The sequence below is a fragment of the Ambystoma mexicanum genome, chromosome 6q (genome assembly GCF_040938575.1).
Source record: "Ambystoma mexicanum isolate Mex_15411 chromosome 6q, UKY_AmexF1_1, whole genome shotgun sequence".
In the NCBI taxonomy this organism is placed as follows: Eukaryota; Metazoa; Chordata; class Amphibia; order Caudata; family Ambystomatidae; genus Ambystoma; species Ambystoma mexicanum.
Genome location: NC_090937.1, coordinates 469,702,737 through 469,725,398, shown reverse-complemented (window position 1 = coordinate 469,725,398; position 22,662 = coordinate 469,702,737). Strand labels below are relative to the sequence as shown.

Sequence of the window (22,662 nt, the reverse complement as noted above, 5' to 3'; positions counted from 1 at the left end):
CCACATGCCTGTGGGCCTCAGGGTTTCCTCTTTCTCTTGCCCCCTTTTTTATAAAGGTTGCCCTCTCCTTTCCTTCTTGCACTAAAGATGCCTCCTATTGGCATGCAGCCCTTTACAAATCACAATAAATAAATAAAACGAATCACAAATAAATGAAACGAATCACAATAAATAAATAAAACACGGAACAACTTGCTCAGAACCATACATTTAAAAAAATGAAAGAGAGTACAAACTCCAAGATTTCACTGAATCCACTGCACAGTTGAAAGGCTTTTGGTCATCTTGAGGGCATGATGTGCGAAACCCTCTATGCAAAGGCACTATTACCTAGAACCATGTACCGAAACCACATTCGATAGAATAGCACTCAGAATTTCAGGGCAGCCAGAATCCAGTCTTCAGAAAATCCTCATTCACCCAAGGAGCCTGAGTGACCCTACTAGGTAGGTTGATACGGAAAGACACGCCTGGGCCAACCCATTTTTGTGACCTGCATATTCCAGATGTTGTACTGTCCTGTGTTTGTATTATTTTGTAATTGTGTATATTGAGGACATGGTGCATCGACCAGAAGCACTCAGCCCAGCACAGACCTGCCAGCAGGGACCTTACCAAAGCTTTTTCACACAGCGACTAGTTGGTACGTGACCTGGTGGTGATGGTGAGATGGAGGTAGATGACTCTGAGCAAATCTAGAGATACTCCAGATGACATTTCCATCTCTAAATGCTTTGGAGGACTGAGTGCAATGGCCAAGATTTGGCTTGATGCCAATAACACCTGAAAATAGCATCATTCCATGCGATGAGCGTGAGCCAAATTGTTCATTTTTAAAATAAAACTCAAAATTTCAACTCACTCGTCCTCAAAATGTTCAGGTTTGCCTACATCTATGGATCTAGAAATGCCACTTGTGCTGACTCTTTACAAATCAATTCTCCCCTGTATATACTTCCTGACCAGAATTTTTACTTGGAAGAGGGTAATTATATGGCGACGGAGCCAATGTTTAGAAAAGGACACGTGAGTCAGAGGGTGGTCTCTTTCTTCATCAACTGAGAGTTCTAGTAGAAAGGAGCTGTGGAGAAAGTGTGTATTACATAGTAGCCCAGTAGTCTGCTCCAGAGGATCTCGTACAAGAACATCTGTATATTTACTTACTTATCGTGGCCATGAGAATTCGCAACTAGTTCATTATCACAGAAAAGTCTAAGGGATTCCTAAATGGTTGGCTCATCCATGCTGCAAGGAGCAAAGGAACTATTATTGCGTTATGCTAGGAAAGGTAAACTATGAGTTCAGAGTGCTGCCTGTCATGTAGAGGTGGATCCCGGAAGTAGTCACAAAAGGTTTTCCAGTAGTTAGAGGTTACCCACATTTGTCAGGTAATCTACCCATATTTATTCTAATTTCAACGACTGGCTCCTGTTAGGGAAAGTGTAGTATTCTTGCACAGAGCCCCCCACCCCCAAATTTGAGCGCAGACTGCAACATAAACAAAGCTCATGTTTGCCATTCCTGAAACAGTAGACCTACTAGAAAATGGGGATATGCAGTTATGCTTTGTGTCCTTACCGCCTGCATCATCCCCACACAGCACTGACAAGCCAGGAGGAGATAACTGGACATACTTTCAGAAGCAACAAGAAGAGTTCAGGATGCTAGAGAACTTATCCCAGCCCACCCCCAACAGGACATTTTCTGTAAAAAGGGGCTGTTGGCTGACTGTTGAATCTGTTGAAATAAGTGGCCTGTACACATTGCCCTCCTAAAGAAACACTGGGCACTGATTATAGCCTATGGGGTTTATGAGTAAACATATGAGATGTTCGCACAAAAGCCCTTTTGGAAAGAGAACTCGATGATCTTAGGTGATACCACCTGCGAGGTTAGGGCTACGAGGATAGCGCTGACATGTTTCCTTTCAGTGCTTCAAGTGAAATAATTGCAGTTATTTCAAAAAACGCAACATTCAAAATTCAGAACTGCATCATCAGAAGCACAACCGTTATAAAACATTGGCGCTCAGCCAACATAGCTTCTTGATTTCTCAGCATGTGTAGATGGCATAAAGCAGATAATTTGGCTTTCTTAATTAAAGGCAGCCAGGGCTCCCACAGATTGTCACTAATTAAAAACCTTGGCCGATAGGACTCCTTGGGGGAGCGCTTTCAGTTGGTTCATTGCTATAGAAGAAGATATACAACAACAACCCTTTGCGTACAACGTCCCAACAAAGGTGCCAATCAACACATCTTTTTTAAATTAAATGAGTCAGAAAATATCTCTATGTTTTTTCACCCCCTGACTATATGGGCTAACCTGAAACTGAAGCCTTGGAAGGCCAACATTCTCCTAATTTGTCAACACTGACCACACAACTTTAGTTTGCTACGCTGACCATTTTCGCTTAATACTTCAACTCTTCCTAAACAGCATGCCTTGTCTCCAAACATGGAAAAGATAATTCTTTACAATTCAACCTACTTGAATTGTGTATTTTGTCGTCTGCTGCCCATTATTTGAACACTGACGTGTTCTCCTGGAATCTATGGAAATTCTGTGAGAATCCAGAAAACCCTCTAGCAGTAGGTAAACAGGGTTTAGAGTCAACCTTCATTTTTTTAAAAACATTTTAGGAAGTGATGTGGCTGCTTTCGGGCTTGGGGACATTTCTTTTTACAGAGTTTTCCTTCGAACGTGATTTTCATTGTAGCCTTTACATCAATGAGAAGAGTTTGTGCATTTATGTAGCTGCCTATTGGAAAACCTGCAGCATTTTATAATGTTATGCAGGATTTTTATAGGGTAGTTATGCCATTCATGAGACCTCAAGCTGCTAAAAATCAGAAATCATGTTCTTCTGACTCACCTGGGGCTTCCACTTCATGTTAGCTCATCGCATTGATCTTCAGTTTTTTTGGTGACGGGTACAACTTGAGCAATTTCTTTGTACATAGGTTGCTTAAAGAGCACTTATGTGTTTTGTTAATAGAGCAAAGTATAGAGCTGCTAATTGTGACTAGTGGATGAGCAGGTAGAGAACACACGTTTGAAGCAAGGGATTGCAAACGCATTGTAGAATGTCCCAAGTTCTGTTATCGGAATTTCTCAAATGTCAGCCACCCGTCTACTGCCCATCCAACTTCCTGGGTTAAAAAAAAACACATCCACTGCCCATGAAAGTGTCAACATGGCAAATCAGTCCACAGTTTCCGTATACATAAATCGAAGACTTAATAGTTCCCGGGCAAGGCATTGCCCCACTAACATGGTCACCAGGAGGTGCCTTTATCATCTCCTTCAAAAGTAATGTAAATGGTCAGCCACGTGGTATATCCACTGCCACTCTGCAGGGTGTGAACAGGGCCTGTAGTAATTTCAAAACAAAAAGAGGCTTCTTGATAAGTGAAGCCAGGGAACCCTTCAGCCAAGTGCAATGCATTTCCTGAGGATGCCAATACTGGAGAACCATGTGCTCTAGTCATGGTCCAAAATCGCATCTTGCAAACCTTTGCACGCTCCACTTTCTTTTATGAATAGGTTTGGGGACATGGGGGTGTGAAAGGTGCCAGCGGCCGTCATAGCTGGTTATGAGGATATCACTGTGTGTGTTTGCTCCGTGCCTTTGTTTCTGACTCCCATGATTTTGTCACATTGGACCAATTGCACAGAGTTGCATTGTTTTCAAATGACAAGGGAATGGACATCATACAATAAAAAATGTGGTTGTACCGGTAACCTGTTTAAAGTGTGTCTGTATGAAACATTGTGCTCCGCATGTAGCACCTCCTTTCTTACATCATCAGTGTAAGGCCCGGTAGGATAGCTCAGGGGCAACGCAACGCACGTGTCTTAGAAGCAAGACAACACGGGTTTGATTCCAGGTCCTTAACTTAGATTCTGGTCCCCGGTATTAATACACGATTCCTTCATGAAGGGCTTTCTTCCTGACAGTGACGAGGCTGGTTGTTCTGCCCAATAATGGCCTGTCCGCTCACTTTAAGAGCAGTCCATAGAGCAGATATTGTAGTGTGAGAGCCGATCGCTCATGTGAATATGATTTGTCATTTTATGGTCTGTGTCCACCTCTTTTTCCAAGAGAAATGTTGTGGTCATGTTTTCTTTTCAGAAGCTGTGCCCTATGAGCCTAGCAATTCGAAGGGAAATGCCGTGCTCCTTGCCCATTGTTTATCAGTGGTTGAATGTAAGACTTTTCTATAGCCCAGTTTCCTTTAATGTAAGAACAAATGGCCTTCGTTGGAATGCCATAAATATATAATCAATTCTGAATATTTGATGCTTTCCACGCGTTCATGGAAATGTGTTTATTTTTTATACCGCGAGTCGTCTGCGTTTGCAGGAGATTTCCAGTAAGCTTCTCTTCTCTCCAGCGGCCACGCTTTACAGCATTAACTGCTCGGGAAGCTGGGCCTGCGGGGTTTATGTTTGAGCATCTCACGGGAACAATGGCGCCGTTTGCCAGGGGTTTGCACCTGGAAACGCAGCGAAGGATGTATCGAACAATGGCGGCCATCTCGAATTCCATTCCTTGCCTGCGCGCGCTTTCCCCTCCCCCTTCCGGAGGGAACCTGTCTCTCCTGTCACTCAGGATAATGACTCCGTGCAAGCAGAACCGAAATCCAGAAACCCGCTGTAATCCCATCAGCAGTTGGATGCCCCAGCTGGGACTCCAGAATGCGCCCCCACAGAATGCAGCCAGCACCCACAAGCGTATGCGTCCCTGCTGTAAACAAGCAGGCAAGCTAGACTCGTGCCATCTGACTCAGGATCAAATGAGGCTTTACAGGGCATCTGATCCCTGGTAATTATTATTCCTCATACTGTTTTCCAAACTGAAAACAATCTCCACAAGAAATGGTGCGCATGTATGAACAGTCATTACTCAATGACTGTAAATGCAAATGGGGGTATATCAGACTAATTGCTGGGGCAGGGAAAGGTGATCGAGTCAATATAAATACATATGTATGTACAGAAGCAATAGAAAGCAACACATATTTACATAGTGGGTCCACTTGGGAATGCGTATTGCGTTATGGCCCAATGAGCACCGGAGACATGGGGAAGCTTAACAATTAGTTAATGTGGTGAGTTTGTACTTTCATGCAGAGTAAGGTGCAGGCTTTTTGTCGATTCTTCTTGAGAAAGAGGTTGCTCTTCAGAATACTGTTCAAGGAGTCTAGAGAGGTGTTCGAGCTTAAGTCCAAGATGAGGGTGTTCCAGATCAGGCACGTGAAGAGAGCGCAGGACTGCAATGGAAAATGGGGCAAGGGGTTGGAGTATAATAGTGATGGGAAGTTGGCTCTGAGTTTTTGAGCAAAGAGGGGTTTTTCGGGGAGCAAAGGAAAGTGGCATGAGGTAAGGGTGTCTGGATATTGCTTCTGTTGAAGGCTACATTCATGTATGCAAGGTGACGTTTCAATAAAGAGCCTTGGCATGTTATGTTATGGTACTATGCTTTTGCACTGCGCCATATCACCACTGGTGCAGTTTCAAAGCACCACATCCTTGCTACCGACATATTGTGCCCCCACGGATGGACCATACTATGAGCAAAGGTGATGTAAGGGAGGGGAAAGCGGCAAAGGATTTTGCAGACAAAGTGAGGGAGTTTGGTAGGGCTAAATGCTTGTATTAGTATGGATGTGTGCCTGGCCAATCCTGGTTGACGTGAATGCACAAAATACCTGTTGTGTATATTTATAATACTGCAGGTAAAATCCTGAATAATAATTCTGGGCCTTCCAAGTGTCACAGATGGCCTCAAGAAAACACCAACTCTCGAAGGAGATTTCAAGGGTTTTTACTTGAAGAATCGTAAATGGGCTATATCTCTTCAAGGACAGGCTGTACCCTCGCAAGCTTCCCTGAACCCCAGGATGATCACTAGAGATTAATAACACCTACTGACAAAGATCCTGGCTGGTGGTGATTGCCTGAGGGATAATGCCATTTCGAACTATCTCCCTCAGAACAATCTGGCTGCTCCCTGACCTAAGTTCCCAATGCAGATTAATGTTAAGATAGGTGCCCTCCAGTCACGCGGGCCCCACTTGATCTTTCCACTTCACTTTCCTGTGCTCCTTGGGCTGATGCTCTATCCTTCCAATCCCTCCCATCTATTCTCCTTCCCTTCCACCCCCCACTCTCATCTGTCTCTTTGTCTCCCATGCTTCTGCTATGTCCCTCTAATGTTCTCTCTTGATTCTCCTCAATACCACTACTCACCCTACTCTGCACACCTAATATTCCATTCCCCTCTGCACACTATTACTACTACCACGCTCCCCTCTCCTCAGCACTGCCAGACTCATCTCTCTACACTACTCCCGTCCTCTCTCCACGCTACTACTAAACTCCCCTCTCCACACTACTAATCTCCATCCCCGCCTTCTTCCACAGCCACCCTCCTTTGCTCCCTCAGTCACCTTCTCATTCACTCTCTACCCTTCCTACACTAGCCGCACTCACACACCTAGCAGACTCAAACCCAAGTACCACGTCTTCCTACAAACTAATACCGCACATTGCACACTCCTTGAATAGTGCTCCTCACGCTCCTCTGCACCGTCCTTCCTGTATCTGTTCTCTTAGTCCTCCTTCTACTCCCTTGACCTCACCCGAATAGCCCACACCTTCCTGTTTCTTCCCACTCCATTGGCTCTCTCTTGCCTGATAACCTAGGCCAACCGCCGTCTTTCTTCTGCCCGGGGGAGGTGCTACAGGCGTTCAAACACATAAAAAGAGGTCTTAAACCCTGCTCCCTTCTCGTACACTGGTCCGCAGGTTCCAGGCAATGGCGGGCCACGGATCACAGTGCCTGTTCCAGTTCGTCTGAGGTATGTCCGGCATGTTTAAAGTGCCAGCTCTGCAGCCCCATCACAGTTGAAAGTATTGCCCTTGCAGGTTTCACTGGGCTTGTTGAAATTGCTGCAATGTGGAGTGGTGCACTCCTCATCCTCACCAACGCTGGGATCCTTTTTCCTGTGCTGGTGTGTCTGCAGATCATGCTTTATTTGCTGGGCTGGTGAATGGGTTCTTCTGGAGCATGGCAGCCCTATGATGTCTCTCTCCCAGGCAGACTTCTCAGTTGTTCCTACAGCGCTAGGCATGCTGGATATTGATATCCTACAGGACAGAAAAGAGACTGCCAGCATTGTACACTGCAAGCATTGGGTAAGGAAATAGGGTACTCCTTTGATGCAAGCAGGCAGAGATAGACAAGGACGGTGGTCCCCCCAGCTCCCACACCCCACCTCTGGAGCAGGACTGGCTTTAGTGGAAACTCTAGTAGGCCTCCCTCTCAAAGTTAAAAGGTGCCCCTATCCCCTTTTGAGAGGGTCAGATCTCTGAAGGCAACAGAAGGCAAATCAGAAGGTGGCCTAATCCAAGAGTTTTTGAGGGGAATTTTGTTGGTAACAATAAGCAAGGGAGTGGGATGGATAGAAGGAGTAAAATATGTCCTACCACATTCTAGATGTAAACTATCGCCACATAAGGTCACCTTACAGCATTGAGGTGCGGAATGGAGAGTTTTCAGTCCACAAGCCAAAAATGTAAGAACCGCTCTCGTTCTCTCTCTGTACAGTGAGGAAAATAGGGGGTCTCGAAACTGAACTGCAGCCATTGCCCCCATGTGGGGGAGGATACAGTGTTTGAAAAGCATCAGGACATTGAGTAGGGTTGCTCTGAGAGATTAAACAGCAGAATCTACTGGCGGAGCCTACCGTCACTCGTAGAATGTTTTGATCAACCATATGTATCATCATCCTAAACTGCGCATTTATTTTTACTTGAGTGAAGAACAACATATTTGTTTTCTTTCATGCTTGGACACAAAACAGATGGGGATCTGTATGAAACACTGATTTTAGTGCTTTTAAATGCCTTCTCCTCTTTCTCTTCTTAACGTGACCCCACTGTGTGCAGATGTTAGCGAGTCCACACCTTTCTTAATAAATGGTACTTAATGTCTGCAAAATCTACCAGTTTAGAACATGGGATTCTTAAATATAAGCTAATCTGTTGTATATCAGTGCTTTAAGAGAGATGATAAATCAAAAAGGTGGTCTTGTTCACATTCAGTCTGCATATTGTAAATACATTTCTCTGATTTGGTTTGTAAATAAATTGGTGTCAGTAAATAAATCACGTTATCAATCAGTATGTATACAATCATTGACTAAATTACTCGTATTTTGTAAATTAATCACCTATGAGAAAGGTGGGGGGGGACAAGTACCACCAACGTGGGTTCCTGGTGGCTGTGCACAAAATCAAAGAGCATTTTGGGAACATAAAAAGGAACACAGATTTGTATATTTGACAAATATGTCTGTGATGGTGATTCAAGCGTGCAACCCTTCTGAGCATGTCATGCACACTGGGCCTGGTGCTCATTTAATTTGTCACAACACTCACCCTAACAGTAAAACATCTGTAACCATGAACCATAAATAGAAATTTGGGAAGCCTCAACTTTCAGGTCTATGCCTCTGATGGCCCTGCTTGAGCAGAAGACACCCTCTCATTTGCCAAAATGCATTCTGACAGCTTGTAAATCGGTTGTTTGGTCTGTAATTCTCAACTAGTGTCCGTCTCCTGATTCGTTCAAATAAACAATTGGGTCAGGAGTTTATTATTGGGGATCTGGATAGTCCCTGCAATTCTCAGCTGGTGGGAGACTCCTGCAGCTCACTTCCAGACTTCTGATGCACACACAGGAAACATGTTAGGAGCTTATTCATGGGGTAGGGAGAGAGTCCCAGCAGTGCTCAGCTCCAGACCAAGTTTCACAGTCTAGGAGGGGTGCCGCTCCCACACACATAGTGCCCTGTATATTGCGGATTCTGTCATTTCTTAATAGTGTGTGTGGTTTTGGCAGCCATATTGGTCAACCACAGGGCATATAACATACCACGCTAGGTAAACCTTTGGAACTTGTTTGATCACAAGTTAGTTTTGTACTCTGGTTTATAGAATGATTCTTCAATTTGCTTAGGAAAAAGCACAAAGATAAAAAGGCATTGCCCAACCCAGTGTCCGTGCTCATTCCACATTTCATTTTGCCCCCCATAATTCTTTTTTGTAATATTCATTTTTGTATGTGTTTGCATGCTTGAACTAGAGGTGATTGCGAAGGCAATTGTCCGTATAAGTTTTTCAGCACACATACGTGAATTTCCTGCTTTTAGTGAAGTGCTGATCTTTACGCAATTTTGATATATACATTAAAATATTTCATACATTGACTGTGAAAATGGGACCTTTTAAATGCCAAGAAAGAAAGCTTAACAATTTTTCTTGCTTTTTTTTTGTAGAGGACACCAGTTCCCAACGCCGAAGCTTTCCGATGGTTCTTTTAAGCAGTAATAGATCTTATTTTCAAAGCAGTCTGAAGTGACTGGCAAGCAAAAGTCTTTGCTTTAGGAACTGCTTGGCCCACCACTGAAGAAAATGCTCAGACATTATTTTTGATCTGTGTATGGGGTGTGTCCAAAAAATAATGACGATAAAATCTCAACATATCTAGGAGTGTCTGATGAATTGGCCAGCAGCCTTCTTCTAGATTGACGGAACCCTTTTCTTTAATGTAATTTAGCTATATTAGTGAAGTTGTGTTCTACTTACAAAATGGCTGTAAAAAAGTTTGGGTAAACCCCCTATTGTAAAAAAAAAACATTTAACTTTGAAAAATAACATATCTAGACTTGTTTTTTGGGAATCGATGTTTAAGTACTGTAAAATGTACAGATATCAGCTTGTATTTTTTGCATTTAGACACAGGGAGACAATCATGTCTGGGCATCTGTGGCGATTAACAGTTTTCTGGATACATTTTTTTTTTTAAGTTCCATTTCTATCACAGTGTGGTTCCACATTATTCTGGAGCAATACGTTTTAAGTTTTAAATATCATTACTTTGCTAATTTTTCACTAGCAGAAGAACATCTACATCACTGTTTTAACAACCATCTGCCAATATAGGGCTGCGTAGAGTGATGATGGAGGGTTTTACAATGAAAAATACGTTTCTGCAAAAGGGATATTTTTGATGTCGTGTGCCATCCCTTTACTTGATGCTGATATAAACCAGGCCACCTTTGGAGCAGCGGCCCACTACATTCTGGACGTCAGAAATGATCTGAGGTAGTGTCCTAACACAAAGTTATGAGTCTAATTGAATTGCCTGAAATCACAGAGTACATTTGTGCCCCTCTGGGAATTTCTATTTTGGCCGTAGCTGTATAGGCTGTGGGAGAGGAATTTGTGGATTGGTTGCGATACTGGGGTAGACTTCTGCTTGAAACTACCAGTTATTCTGCGCCCTGTCTTAACCACCTGAAGAACGCCTGACAAATGCTGTTTGCTGCTCCAGGGGTAAAAGTCCCAACAAGCCACTGAGCAGAGCACCTGAGCAAGTTAGAGTAAGGTTAGAGACACCACCAGCATAAAAACAAAGCTGCAAAGTTGAAATGGGTGCCCCGGGTTGTCATATCTCAGACAACCTTTTCTCTCATCCGATCTTTCATCCGTCTCATAACTCTTATCGGTATCTGGTCAATGCATCGACTGCCAAACCGTCGAATGCCATACCATTGAAAAAAATGAATCGACAAAAAAAGTATTGAATGCATTTTTTTCAATGGTAAAGGGTTTAGTTTAATTATTTTGGGTTTTAAAGGTTAAAAAAGGAGGTTTGGGGGGAACCCCCCATTAAAAGTAAAAATAAAATGCATTCAATGCTTTTTTTGTCGATGCTTTTTTTTCAATGGTATGGCATTCAATGGTTTGGCAGTCGATGCAATGACTATGAACCCCCTTATCACTTCCTTTATGGTGATGAATGGAGTCTCCAGATTCCCTCTCTCCTCATTTCCCAATTCTCACATGCTTGTTGCACACTGTATCCATTTGTAAAACCCCAATGGCGAGAGGCTTTGACAGTTGCAGAGTGAGAAAGTGAAATGAGAGTGTGGAGGACAGCAAGTTGTTTTGCCTTTTTAGCCCTTTTTCATGCATTACATTAACTTGTAATGTTTTGTTATGTCTGTCATATCTTTTCTACGCCTTGCTATGCCATGATATAATTTTGTGTATGTGGCTTCAAGATTGTCTGCAGCCCCTTACCAGCTATCCATTGATGTCTCTGACTGCTCCCCACACTAACACCCCTGAAAATCTATGTTGTGGCCCACAATACACATACCAATTGTGCCACCCACACATGGCAAATTAACACCTCTCCCAAAGAACCTCAAACTTCAGAACACTGCACCTCTTCAACCAACTTACATTAAATTTCACAGGCTTGACCGCTGCATCTTAGCACCATGGTTACACAATACAGCAGACACAAATGCCTAGATGTTCTCGACACAGAACGCTTAGCGGCTGACCCACATGCAGAGGTTGGGGTATTTTTGTTCTTCATGTGTTAACGCACCATCACATCTATCGCACATTTTACCTCTCTCCCCAATAACCTTACCAACACACCTTTCTTGCAGAGCTACCGCATTGCCTGCCGGCCATGTCTGGGGATGCTTGTGGTCTTGTGCAGAAGGGATGTGACCAAGCCGTTCGAGCTGGATTAGTCCTTTTGGGGTGGCACAAAGCCTGATTTGCATATGGTCTTTCCTCTTTTGTAATGGATTGGCAGGTGAAGAACGATGGTCTGGAGGGTTGCCCACATCAATACCAGAGATTAAGATGAATTCTAAACCTTCCAGCCGTCACTTCTTTTGTCTTGCTTGGCCATGCAAATGGCAACATGGTGTGGCACAAATCCCAGTAAACTAACATAACACTTTTAATTAATGTGCATTTGAAATATAACTTTTTGAAATGTGTATATTTTTTATCAATCAGCAATACAAATTCATGTGTACACATAAGAGAAATCGGTTTTAAGGAAATGGACAGATAGTGATCGATCTGGGATTTATGTGATTTCACCGAATCCACTTCACCTAAATGTGAAATCTTTGAATTTCTTTTTCTTCACATTTTTTTTTATTATGCAGGGGAGACGCCCGCCCACCCTTCCGCCTACGTTATCCTACACCCTTACACCACCCCATATATGTTTTAAAATGTAACCACTTACCCAACCAAATTCGAAGATATTTTATTTAGAAAATGTCTTATTCGGTGAAATGGTATTCATTGAAATGTAGGTACACGATCAATCTGTGGGCAGTATTTTCTCTTTTCGTGGAATTCATGCACAGGGATGCCTAACTCATGATCATTTCATTAGTTTGCTTCGGAGTTTGGAATTATCTATTTGTACCCCTAGTGGACTGACTATGAGCTGGCACTGATTGACATAAAAGGTTTGTACGCAACGGTGTGATGTGCTTGCCTTTGACCAGACATGAAAATGTCTAATTCATTTTGATCGATGTCTTTTTTTTAACTTGTTTGTGAGGCTGTCCGTTATCTTCTGCAGGGAGAGTGATCCCTTTTCTTGCCCTTGTCATCCCAATGTCATTACAGTTAGTTTCAAGTTGACCTGACTGCATTTATAATAAGTTAAACATAGTTATCAAAAACCTTGTTCAAGAGTATGCCCAGATCAGCAATGGACAACATGTTGGTCTCCATATGTGTTGGCCTTCGACTGCATAATCCCTCGCTATTAACTTTACTGGCATGGGCTGATGTGAGTTGTAAGGCAAAACATCTGGAGAGCCGCAGGTTGCCCGCCTTTGGTCTAGATTGAACAGAACTGTACTGGTGTCAATGCTCTAAATATGGAATCATTGCTTGAAAGGATATCATTTGGGTGCATCTTCACTCTCTATTCTCACCATTGGTCACGTGACAGTCTCACAAGTCATTAGCCTGATTTGGCCCAAGTCAATTCTTTTTACCTTTAGCCATGGATGGTCAACTCAGCCCCTCAAGGGCTATTTAACATGAATATTGTTAGATACATTCTAATACAAAGTGTCCAAGTCGGAAATAATTGATATTAAATGATGTTCCTAAAACATTAACCGGTTGGTGGGCTTGTTGGCCCGAGTTGTGCAAAACTGCCTTAATCAATTCTTCTGTTTTCTACCCCTGGTGAGCTTCCAGTATTTAGTTAATATATAAACGTTTTCTTACATAGACACACTTGCTTCTTTTGGTTGAGCCAAAACTTCAGCAAATCCAAATGAATTCCATTCCCTTCACCCCAACCTGCCCATGAGACTAATTGGCTTTGGTCCGGGACAAGGTGGTCTCTGAGGGGGAAACATCTGTTCCCTATCTGTGTGCTGCATTTTGGACCCCAAGACAAGGAGCATCATGTTCACAATATTAGCCTAGTGGTATATCGCTCTCCTTGGATCCACTCCAACAGAGGGTGGTGCACGTGCCAGTCTGAAACCCTAGTCTTCAGACTCATACTTGGCATATGCACACATTTTGATGTAGCATCTTGGAAACTTGCAATCATCTCCTCACTTCCTGTTTGTAGGACAGCCTCTGTTCACTTCCTGTCTTGTGGTAGTTATTGTCACGTTTTTCAGGTACATTTTTACCACTTAGAGCTTAAAAATCTTGAAACGCTACTCTTTTTTTCTCAAAGTGCTTTGCAGCCTAACTGAACTGGCACTAAACAAACCTGTCGGTCATTTCATGTTCACCATTTTGAGGCCTTCATTTCTTTGTAATTGGAAACATTTTCAATACGATGTGTGCATGTTGAAGTTTTAGATCGCCGTCCATGTATCTATTGTGCACAGACTTCTCTTGTCGTGCGTTTTTAACTCATCATGATACATCAGTAGTTGTCGCTCCACAGATGCCTAAAGGGTCTGCTTTCTGATGTCGTCATGTCAGATCCGAAGGGGCTCACGAATGTCACCCCATCCCTTTCCGTTCAATGGGGAAGCAGTACAGCGTCTTCACAGCTACGTTCTTCTAAAGAGCCACGCTGGACTTCTTTCAGCACTTGTTTTGGGACTGTTCTTGAGGTCTAAAACCAATAACAGGCTTTTGCGGGGTGGAATGGACAAGACGAATACCTCAACACTTGAGATGCAGTGCGGAGAACAACACAGTAGATCAGTTAACATGCACACTGCTGTTTGTGCGTTTGCGTGTGTGTCTACTTTCTCTAATGTGATATACATGACAGATATGTATATGATGCAGACATACATGGTTGATGGGTGTAAACAGGATAAATTAGCACTGCCCTAGCGAGTCGGGATTTGTTCCACACAGCGCTGCCTTTTTTGAGTCCGCAGAACCCAAAGAGCGAAAGAGAGCCAAGTGTTATACAGTACAACCCATAGTTTCCTTTTTTTTGTATGAAGCAAAAATATTCAAAGAAATATAAGTTCAAAAATAAGTTCAAAAATAGAGAAATAAATGTAGTAGCGCTTCTGTTTCTTTGTACGCAAAGCACAGCACAAGTCTTTTTGTCTGTTTTTTGGCATTTTTAAGGTGTTAGTGAAGCGCTTGAAAAATGTTCTACCTGCCCACATCCACAGCTTTGCAGTATAAATTGGAGCGCTATAAAATATTAGGCCTTTCAAAAGAATTGTTTCAGGTAAATGGCATTTCCCTGGGCTACATTAGCACTGAACTGGAAGCATGCCACTTCCCATCTCTCTTTTCTCCATACCTTCGCTAAATGACATCAAGGTACAGGCTCCATTTTGGAAATTTTGGAACTGGAACAGCATGACAAACATGATTATAAAAAAGGAAGACACACTAAATAAAATAAAATAATTATGCTTAAAAACAGTTTGATTAAAAACAAATACATAACTTTCAATAAAAATAGGAAATATCCAAGAACCAATTGCAGATATATGTTAATCGGAAGGAATGCAGATAGAAAAGATAGACAGTTGAGGTAATTGAGGTTCTTTCTCTAGTTTATGGTAAAAGCAGAAGGAATATGGACTTGCCCTCAATTACATTTGCATATGCAAATATTGGTGAATTATCTTTGTTATTTCATCTGCCTGAAAAACACTGAGGTCCAGGGGATTTTATGTGTATTTTACCATTTGAAATGTAAAAATATAAAGTACTTTGCAGTAGACCTTAAAGACATATGTTTGCTACGTGCAATATGTGTAATGGCAGCACGGTGTTATCTATATATTTTAGCGCAGGTCCAATGCGTCATAACACATCTACATTTACCTTTTGAGTAAGGGGCGTGCCCCAGCTGAGAAATGAGGCCGTTTCAATGTCTGTGAGGTAAAATGTGCGATTCCAGAAATGGCATACGAGCAGGGATACAAACCTTGTGGGTGTTGTTCAGTTTTATACCCACCGATGGACGGCCCATGGCCATGTTAATCCACCCAGTTCCTGCCTCGGATTAGTTTGGAGCCGTCAATGTTCATAGTAGTGTGACAAAAATGTTTGACCAACTCTGCTTTCAGTCACTCGATTTATAAGCACTGTGCGTGTCTTTCACTAAAGCCTGTTAAAAACAAGCATTGGCAACGCCAACCGTTTTGGCTTGTGTGTAAATATTAGGCATTTGCCAGGCACTGTTATACTATGCCCAGGTACTGGCATCATTTTGCAGCTCCCTATCATCAATATTCAGTTAATACCACGCCAGATGCTTTCCCCATGCATTCACAAAGGCCAAAACTGTTGGCATTGCCAATTCATGCTAAGATGTCTTCTGTTACTGATTAAGGTAGAAAGCTGTGTTTCATTGCCCAATGGAACTACTGGTCATACATTACCCATATAACTATAAAACCGTTTCCGTTGGCGTTTCCTTGAATCAAGCTTGTAGTTTAACCTTTGATTTACATACAGATTTACATTTTAACCACTCAATATATATAACAATACTGCTGCAGAGTGGTCGCTGTATTGAATGTATTGCACGTCGGTTTTCCCTTTTTTAGGTCTACTTAGCACTATACCCAATGGATTGCGGCAGGAAGTAAGAAGAGCTAGCTCCTGTCGTGCTCATATGTACAGATATCCAACCCCACGAAATGTTGCACATTGTAGGTCTACAAAACATTTGTCATTCAAAATATTAGTCAAGTAGGCCAAATGCCCGCCCATTCTTAGCAGAGCAACCTATTTCATGTTTACTGTCACACAATGCTGACAGTCTGCAGCACCAACCCAAGTGCTCCTGATAATTCGCTATTTTCTATTCAAAGGGAACTGTTTCCAATAATACAGAGCGCCTAGAAATCCCAAATAATCTCCTCTCCAAAGTTGTGAGTTCCCAAATGATTGAGCAAATGTTTAATTCTCTTCCAGAAACTGTAAACACACATTTCAGAATAACTTGGCTACAATATACAGAGTAAGAATCTTAGGCTATTCAAATTAAAATAGCGTGCTACATATTCATTCATCAAAATTTGGAACAGTGGATTGCCAGGGAACATCAGAGGCATAACTAAAGCTATGTTCGTTAATGATCAGAGTGTTGATATAAAAGAAAGCGACATGTTGATACCTTAACGTGGCTTATTTTGTGAGCTTTCGTACTGTTCGCCGCTTGCTAAGGCAGAGATGCAATGAAGCTTTTGAAAAACATTACAACACAAATAGCACCTCCTGATATTCCTTTTTTCTTTATCTGTGCCTGTCTGTGCACCTGATTTGTAGTTTTCCTCAGAGAGGCATGCATTAGATGCCGAACCCCCCCAACACATTGCCTTCTGAAAGGTCTGAATGGTGCAATGTGGTGAGCGGGGCAATGGTCCGTTGAACTCGATAGAAGGGAAAGAAAAAAGACAAATGAAAATAAACACGCACAGCTTACCCTGTTGGACTGCTCCAAGGAAGGCAGGAGGGGATGGGAAATGTCGGTCATGATCGGTGCAGTCCAGTTGAAACTCGGTATGTCAGGCTGGTCCCCTTGCAAGATCAGTGATGGCGCAACCATCCACATATCAGGCTTGTTCCTCTAGAAGGCCAAAAGAGAGGAGGCACAACCATACATGCGTTAGGCCTTTGGGTAGTGGACCCCAGTGTGGCACGTTCTTTTCAAAAACTATACTGGGGGGCTATTTAAGCTGTAATGCTTTTAAGTTTTTCAAAAGCTTAATTTTCACTGGTTTTTATTTTCGATCAACACACTCTCCAACCCTTGGCTAACACAGTACAAGCCCATGAATATGTGTGACCATAATTCTAGCACCGTTAGTACCTAGCTTTGATACTACTGCTGCCATGTAAAAATGGTTGATGCTGTTTACATTATAGAGCGCTCTGTAGTAACGATTACAACCAAGGTTCAATTCTATTAATCCTTTTTAGATTACCAATATCTTTGACTCTTGATACATTTGCATCAAACTTTCCAAAAGAGTTATTTGGCTTGCTCGGCTAATTTCACAGAATTGGGCATCGCGTGATTTGGTATGAATTGCCAGTTTGTTGCAATCTATGTTTTTTTAATCAGTGAAAAGGTTAAGTAGTTTATATTTAAACCTTTCAAAATATCTTTATCAACATTTAGCTGCCTGTCCTATACTTATGACCATAAGATGCCAGGAACAGTCTATAAAGCAAAGTAAAGGTACACTCCGGCACAACCATACAAATTCACTGAAAATGCTTGGAGGTAAGTTCTTAATGAAATTCCTGCAAGGTCTTGCAAGACATCAGCTACAATACTTAAGAAACTGCACCACATCTCCCAACTCCCTAGTCCACCCCACACATCTACTGCAGGCAATCGTCATCTGTGGACAGACCTTCGTTTGGGGGTGGGATTGTTAAATTTAGATGTGCATTATAACTGACAAATTGAGGTTGTTTCGGTCGTCTATGTAAATTTTCCAGGATATATATATATATCAGTGAATTGGAGAGCATTGAAGTGCAGTCTTAGGTGTTAAAGAACAGCTAAACCAGAAGCAAGGTACTGTTTTGGCAAAGAAAAACATGCTTTTTTGTATTTTGCATTGCATGAACATCTTTCATTAGATACAGAGGTTTCCAACCTGCTACAATACCCATGGTCCTTCATTATTGACTTTGCTGGCTTAGGTCGTTGGCAGTTCTAGTCCAAAACATCTGGAAAGCCAAAGGTTGCAAACCCCTTCTTTAGACTAACCTAAGAAGTATATCCTTCTGTGGACGTCTGTTTGGTAGAGGCACACTTTCATGACAAAAATAAATGTTTCTTTTTATTTGTAAATGGTTGAAATTATAAGTAAAGTGCAACCTTTCGTGGGGTGGGGGGGGCGAGGCTCTCCTTATTGGGGGAAGTGAAAGACACAGCTGTGCCTAATTTTTCTCAGCACCTTGATGCATTGATTTATTGCTGGAACACTGTGGGGCTATATATTCCTACATTATATCATCGACTAACAAGCCAGTACATAGTCAGTTGCACGACATGTGGGTATATACATCTGTGTATGTAAGGTCTACCTGGAATACAAGCCTATTATTCACACAGGCTGTTTCTATAACACAAAAAAGTGATTGTTTTGTTCATCCTCAGGACCCAACTAGGGAAATATAGGCATGAGTTGCAGTGCTGATGATAGCGGTTCTTCGTATCAAATCAAACATTATAGCCAAAATGTGAACTGTAATACAGCCGCTTACTTTTAGGCATCTTCTAATAGGATGGAAAAACAAAACGGAGAAAACCCATTGTGATTTCAAATCATTATCACATGACCACAATGAAAGTGCAAACACTGTGACATAACGAGTATGAAAATTATTGAAATATATTTCACCATCTCGGTGAAGTACAAGCGTCTATTTGCCTATAAAGAAAAATAAATATGCAAATTTAAAAAAATGTGATCGCTTCATTTTCAGACATTTTCGCTCGTCAAATGAATCTGTATGTCGTAGATACAAATGTATGGATACAACATAACTAGGTAGCTCGTTTTTTATATTTTATTGTCAATTCCGCAAAATAATGAATCAATAATGGAATTCTTCAGCCGGGTTATCAATGAAATAAAGTAAACAGTCACATATGAGACTCCTTGCAAAATACACCGATCTAGACACTTTTGATTCAGATGTATAAGTGGTATTTAACAACCTTTTAGAATTCCTCTAACAATATACATCTACTTCCAGCAGGGTTCTAGTATCAATTAATTTAACTAGGGATAAATAGAATATAGATCATTCAGAAAAAGAACGTAAAATTAAAGCTGGGAGCTCGCGCAGATGGTGCAACCATGAAGTAAGATAGCACAAGTTGAAAATGAGGGTCAACATCTCCTCACAGGAGCCCTTTGCGTATTAGTTGAGGTTTTTAATTTTAGCTACCATCACACAATAGGGTTGGACAATTTCAATGGGCATGCAGTGGTACTCATATTAAATTAGGATGGGCTTGTGCATTAAGACATGTTAGACTGAAGAAATACCTGTAGAGTGATCGGCTGAAGGACTACTCGCACAAGGAATGCACCATTAGCGAGAACGCGAGCACAAAGACTTTACGACTGTTTACCAGGCCGTCTGTTACCTACCACTGGACCAGGGAATAAGGAGTGCCAGGCATGAAAACCAAGCAAAGCCTTGTTTGCACAGCAGTTGGCATGCTTGGTGTGCCCATTGCCACGGAGTGACGCCTCCCACAGAGGTGGACATGGCATTCAGTTCAGTCTATACCTTGTGCTGAGATCTCCCAGATACGTTTCCTGCAGCCCCCTAATGCTGCATGTATTTCTTCATGTACTTTTCTTTCAGAATTGTTAGGTCTGTGTGTATTCCAATTGTCCTATTTTACATGTCAAATTCCCAACAGTTAAGCACCTGTAGGTTCTGGAAATTAGTTTGTTCTGTCTATTTATGATACCAGATAGTTTCCATTTCCTTCATAACAAAGAATATGCACTGCCTGTTGTACTCAGGTGGACGCTTTTCACATGCTTCACCATCCACCAAGTGTAACACTGAAATGCTTGCAGGCTTAAAACTCAAAACGTTATCCAGTGATATCATTGCTGGAAATAACATTGAGGGTGACTCGATATTTCTTTAAAGGCATTATCCAACGCTGTCGCCAAATATTCTAGGAGGGAGTTTGTTTATATGATTGTACCAGTCCTAAAATATGTTGGGGAGGGTGTTTAGTGCCTTTAAACAATATATCGAGTCACCCTCGATGTTTTATCCAGTGATTATACATATAACCCTCAAAACGTTTAAGCCATTTTGAATGTTTCTGAAATATACACTCTTCGTCTAACCTTCTCTTAAAGGGATATCTAATGAATGGCGTCAGATTACGCCACACTACCCAACCAGACAAAAGCAAAGTCTGGAAGTCTTGTTGTTGTTGATGTTGCAGGTACAGCCAACGGGAGGTGAAATGTATCTTTTTCACTAAATTGTTCCTTTAATGTTTTTAATCCAAACCAGACAGGGTGCAAGAACTGTCAATAAGGTGGTGGGCAGGCACTTGTACTGCACGCCAGACTCACTGCTTAAGAAGATGGACACAAACCTGCACCCGTCTGTACACTTGAAGTTAAATACCCTTTCAGCATAACAACATGACTCTTGGTCCAACCCCCTGGCATGCAACCTTGTAGCAATTAATGTAAAAACATAGACAGTCTTCTCACTGGGTGATAGTGGAATAATAGGAGCGAAACCTGTTAAATGAACATAGGGCCGAGTACATCCATCATAAAAACAGTAGTGGGTCTTTGATCATGGCTCGATGCACAGTGATATCAAAGAGCCGGCTCTCGTGTAGCAGCTAAATAATCCAGATTTTTGTTTTTTATTAAATTTGCCAGTTTCACACTGAGCTGTGCTCTGTTCCCAGCGACTAATAGACAGCTCCCACTGTATCTTAGGCGGGGATTACATTACCACCATTGCAGGGGACTGAAAGACTTTACAGAAACATTACATGACCCAAAATGTATTCCTGGCACAATGTTCTATTTTTTCTGATTCGTGCAGTTATCTATTATATTTTCTAATAGATATTTGTGTAAGGTGTATGTATGCTTGTAAAATTATGAAAAAAAAATCCGTTTTGAAAAACATTGTATTTATGAAGAAAATCACGTATCAGGGCATGTACAAAATTGTAAAAAAAAACACATTAAAGTTGCCCAGTAAAGTTGTTTTTGTGACATTTATGTGTTTGTTGAATAAAGGATTTTAGTATTCAAAAGATCTTTACGTTTCATAAAAATGTTGTTTTTTTGATCTATAGCAATAAAATGAATTATAACTAACGTGAAAGTTAGAATGAGTAGGGTGTTGTTGGCACTTGCCAGAATCCCTTTAGCTACGTGAACCGACGCTGTTGTGTTTTAACGGGCAGTCGACACACTGGCAATGTGCATTTGGCAAAATCACCTTGTGTCCTATACTCCCTCCTATGACTTCTTCGAGTGTTGCAGTGGCAGCTACGCATAAGGACACAAGAGATTTCAGATACCAGCACGCGTTTTTTGAGGGGAAAAACAGGTATGTATAATGTATCATTTTCGATGGAACCACCATCTAAATATTGCAGCGCATGCAATGCTCGCCTCCAGGCTTGTCATAGAATTAATTACAAAGCATGACTGCACAACATTGCATTCTGGGAAGCAGAAACCTGCTACACATTGGGCCTGTGCATCCTCATCAGAGCAGGGGGGTTGTTTTCCCAACACGTTTTCATAGCTCTCAACCATTTGTGTTGCAAAGGCGGGTGAAATCACCCGATTTTGTTTTTGGCGGGTGAGACGCCCATTGAAATGAATGGGAGTGCTGGAGGCTTGGCGGGTGAGTCAGCCTTTTACAAGGCGGGTGACACCCGCCAAAAGCGTGTGAGTTGTATTGCACTCCTCATGTTTAATGGGTAGGTAGGTTTCCTCCAAACATACAGGTATCGATCAATGAAGCCGTACAAGTCTTGCATTCAATTTCGGCCACAGCTTATTGCCACGGATTGGTTGAAATGTATCGACCTCCGAAGGATGCAGGGCCGAGTCGTCGCTTCCGCCGGATATGAAAGTGCGGAGTGCAGGCTGGCCCCGCTGTCTGAGGCTGCGCACAATTCGTGAGCACGCCACTCATTCGTTAGTCCCAGTAGGAGCGGCCTTCGCTCTGGCAGCGCCCTGGGAGAAACACACTTTGGCACCCCCATTCCATGCCCTACTCCTCAAAAAGGAGGGAAAAATCTTCATACCCCAGTGCAGCACTATCAATTCATGGCACCATGACATGTGGCAATGTGTCTGGATTTGCTGCCCTGTACTGCATGTTGTACACAAATAAAAAATAAAAACGCAGCTTTATTTGAGAATGCAGGACAAATGTACTAAAAAACATGAAAACTACAAAATTGTTCACAAGGTAGCATGCCCTTAAAGCGCCCATCATTGTGAAATAAAGAAAAAAATCGGTTATAGAAATGCAAGTGGGACAGCAGCGTTTCATGCCACTGCTGTAACACATGACATTATGACCCTGTCATCATACATTGTGCGCGCCCCTGCATCTGTTCCAAGCAGGCGCTGGGAAATATGTTTGTTTTCGGCACATTTTTAAGTGCATCCAGTTTCTGAATATATGATGCGCTTTACAAAGCACAGCAAATGCCTCCTGATTTTTACTATTTTGTAAAGTGGTGAAAAAGGGCACCCGAGTCAGCCCACCTAGGATGCCCTTTGTGAAAGGGGTGCACCT

At 42.1% G+C, this 22,662-nt stretch overlaps 1 protein-coding gene across 1 annotated transcript in view; it reads left to right on the top strand.

Annotated features, from left to right (window-relative positions):
- Window positions 1–21,156, top strand: part of CXXC4 (CXXC finger protein 4) — an 87,799-nt gene extending 66,643 nt beyond the window's left edge. Inside the window, exon 3 of the mRNA XM_069630966.1 lies at window positions 9,348–21,156. Within this exon, the coding sequence (XP_069487067.1) occupies window positions 9,348–9,392 (45 nt within the window). The 3' untranslated portion in view covers window positions 9,393–21,156. The remainder of the gene's footprint in view (window positions 1–9,347) is intronic.
- The last annotated feature ends 1,506 nt before the right edge of the window (window positions 21,157–22,662 follow it).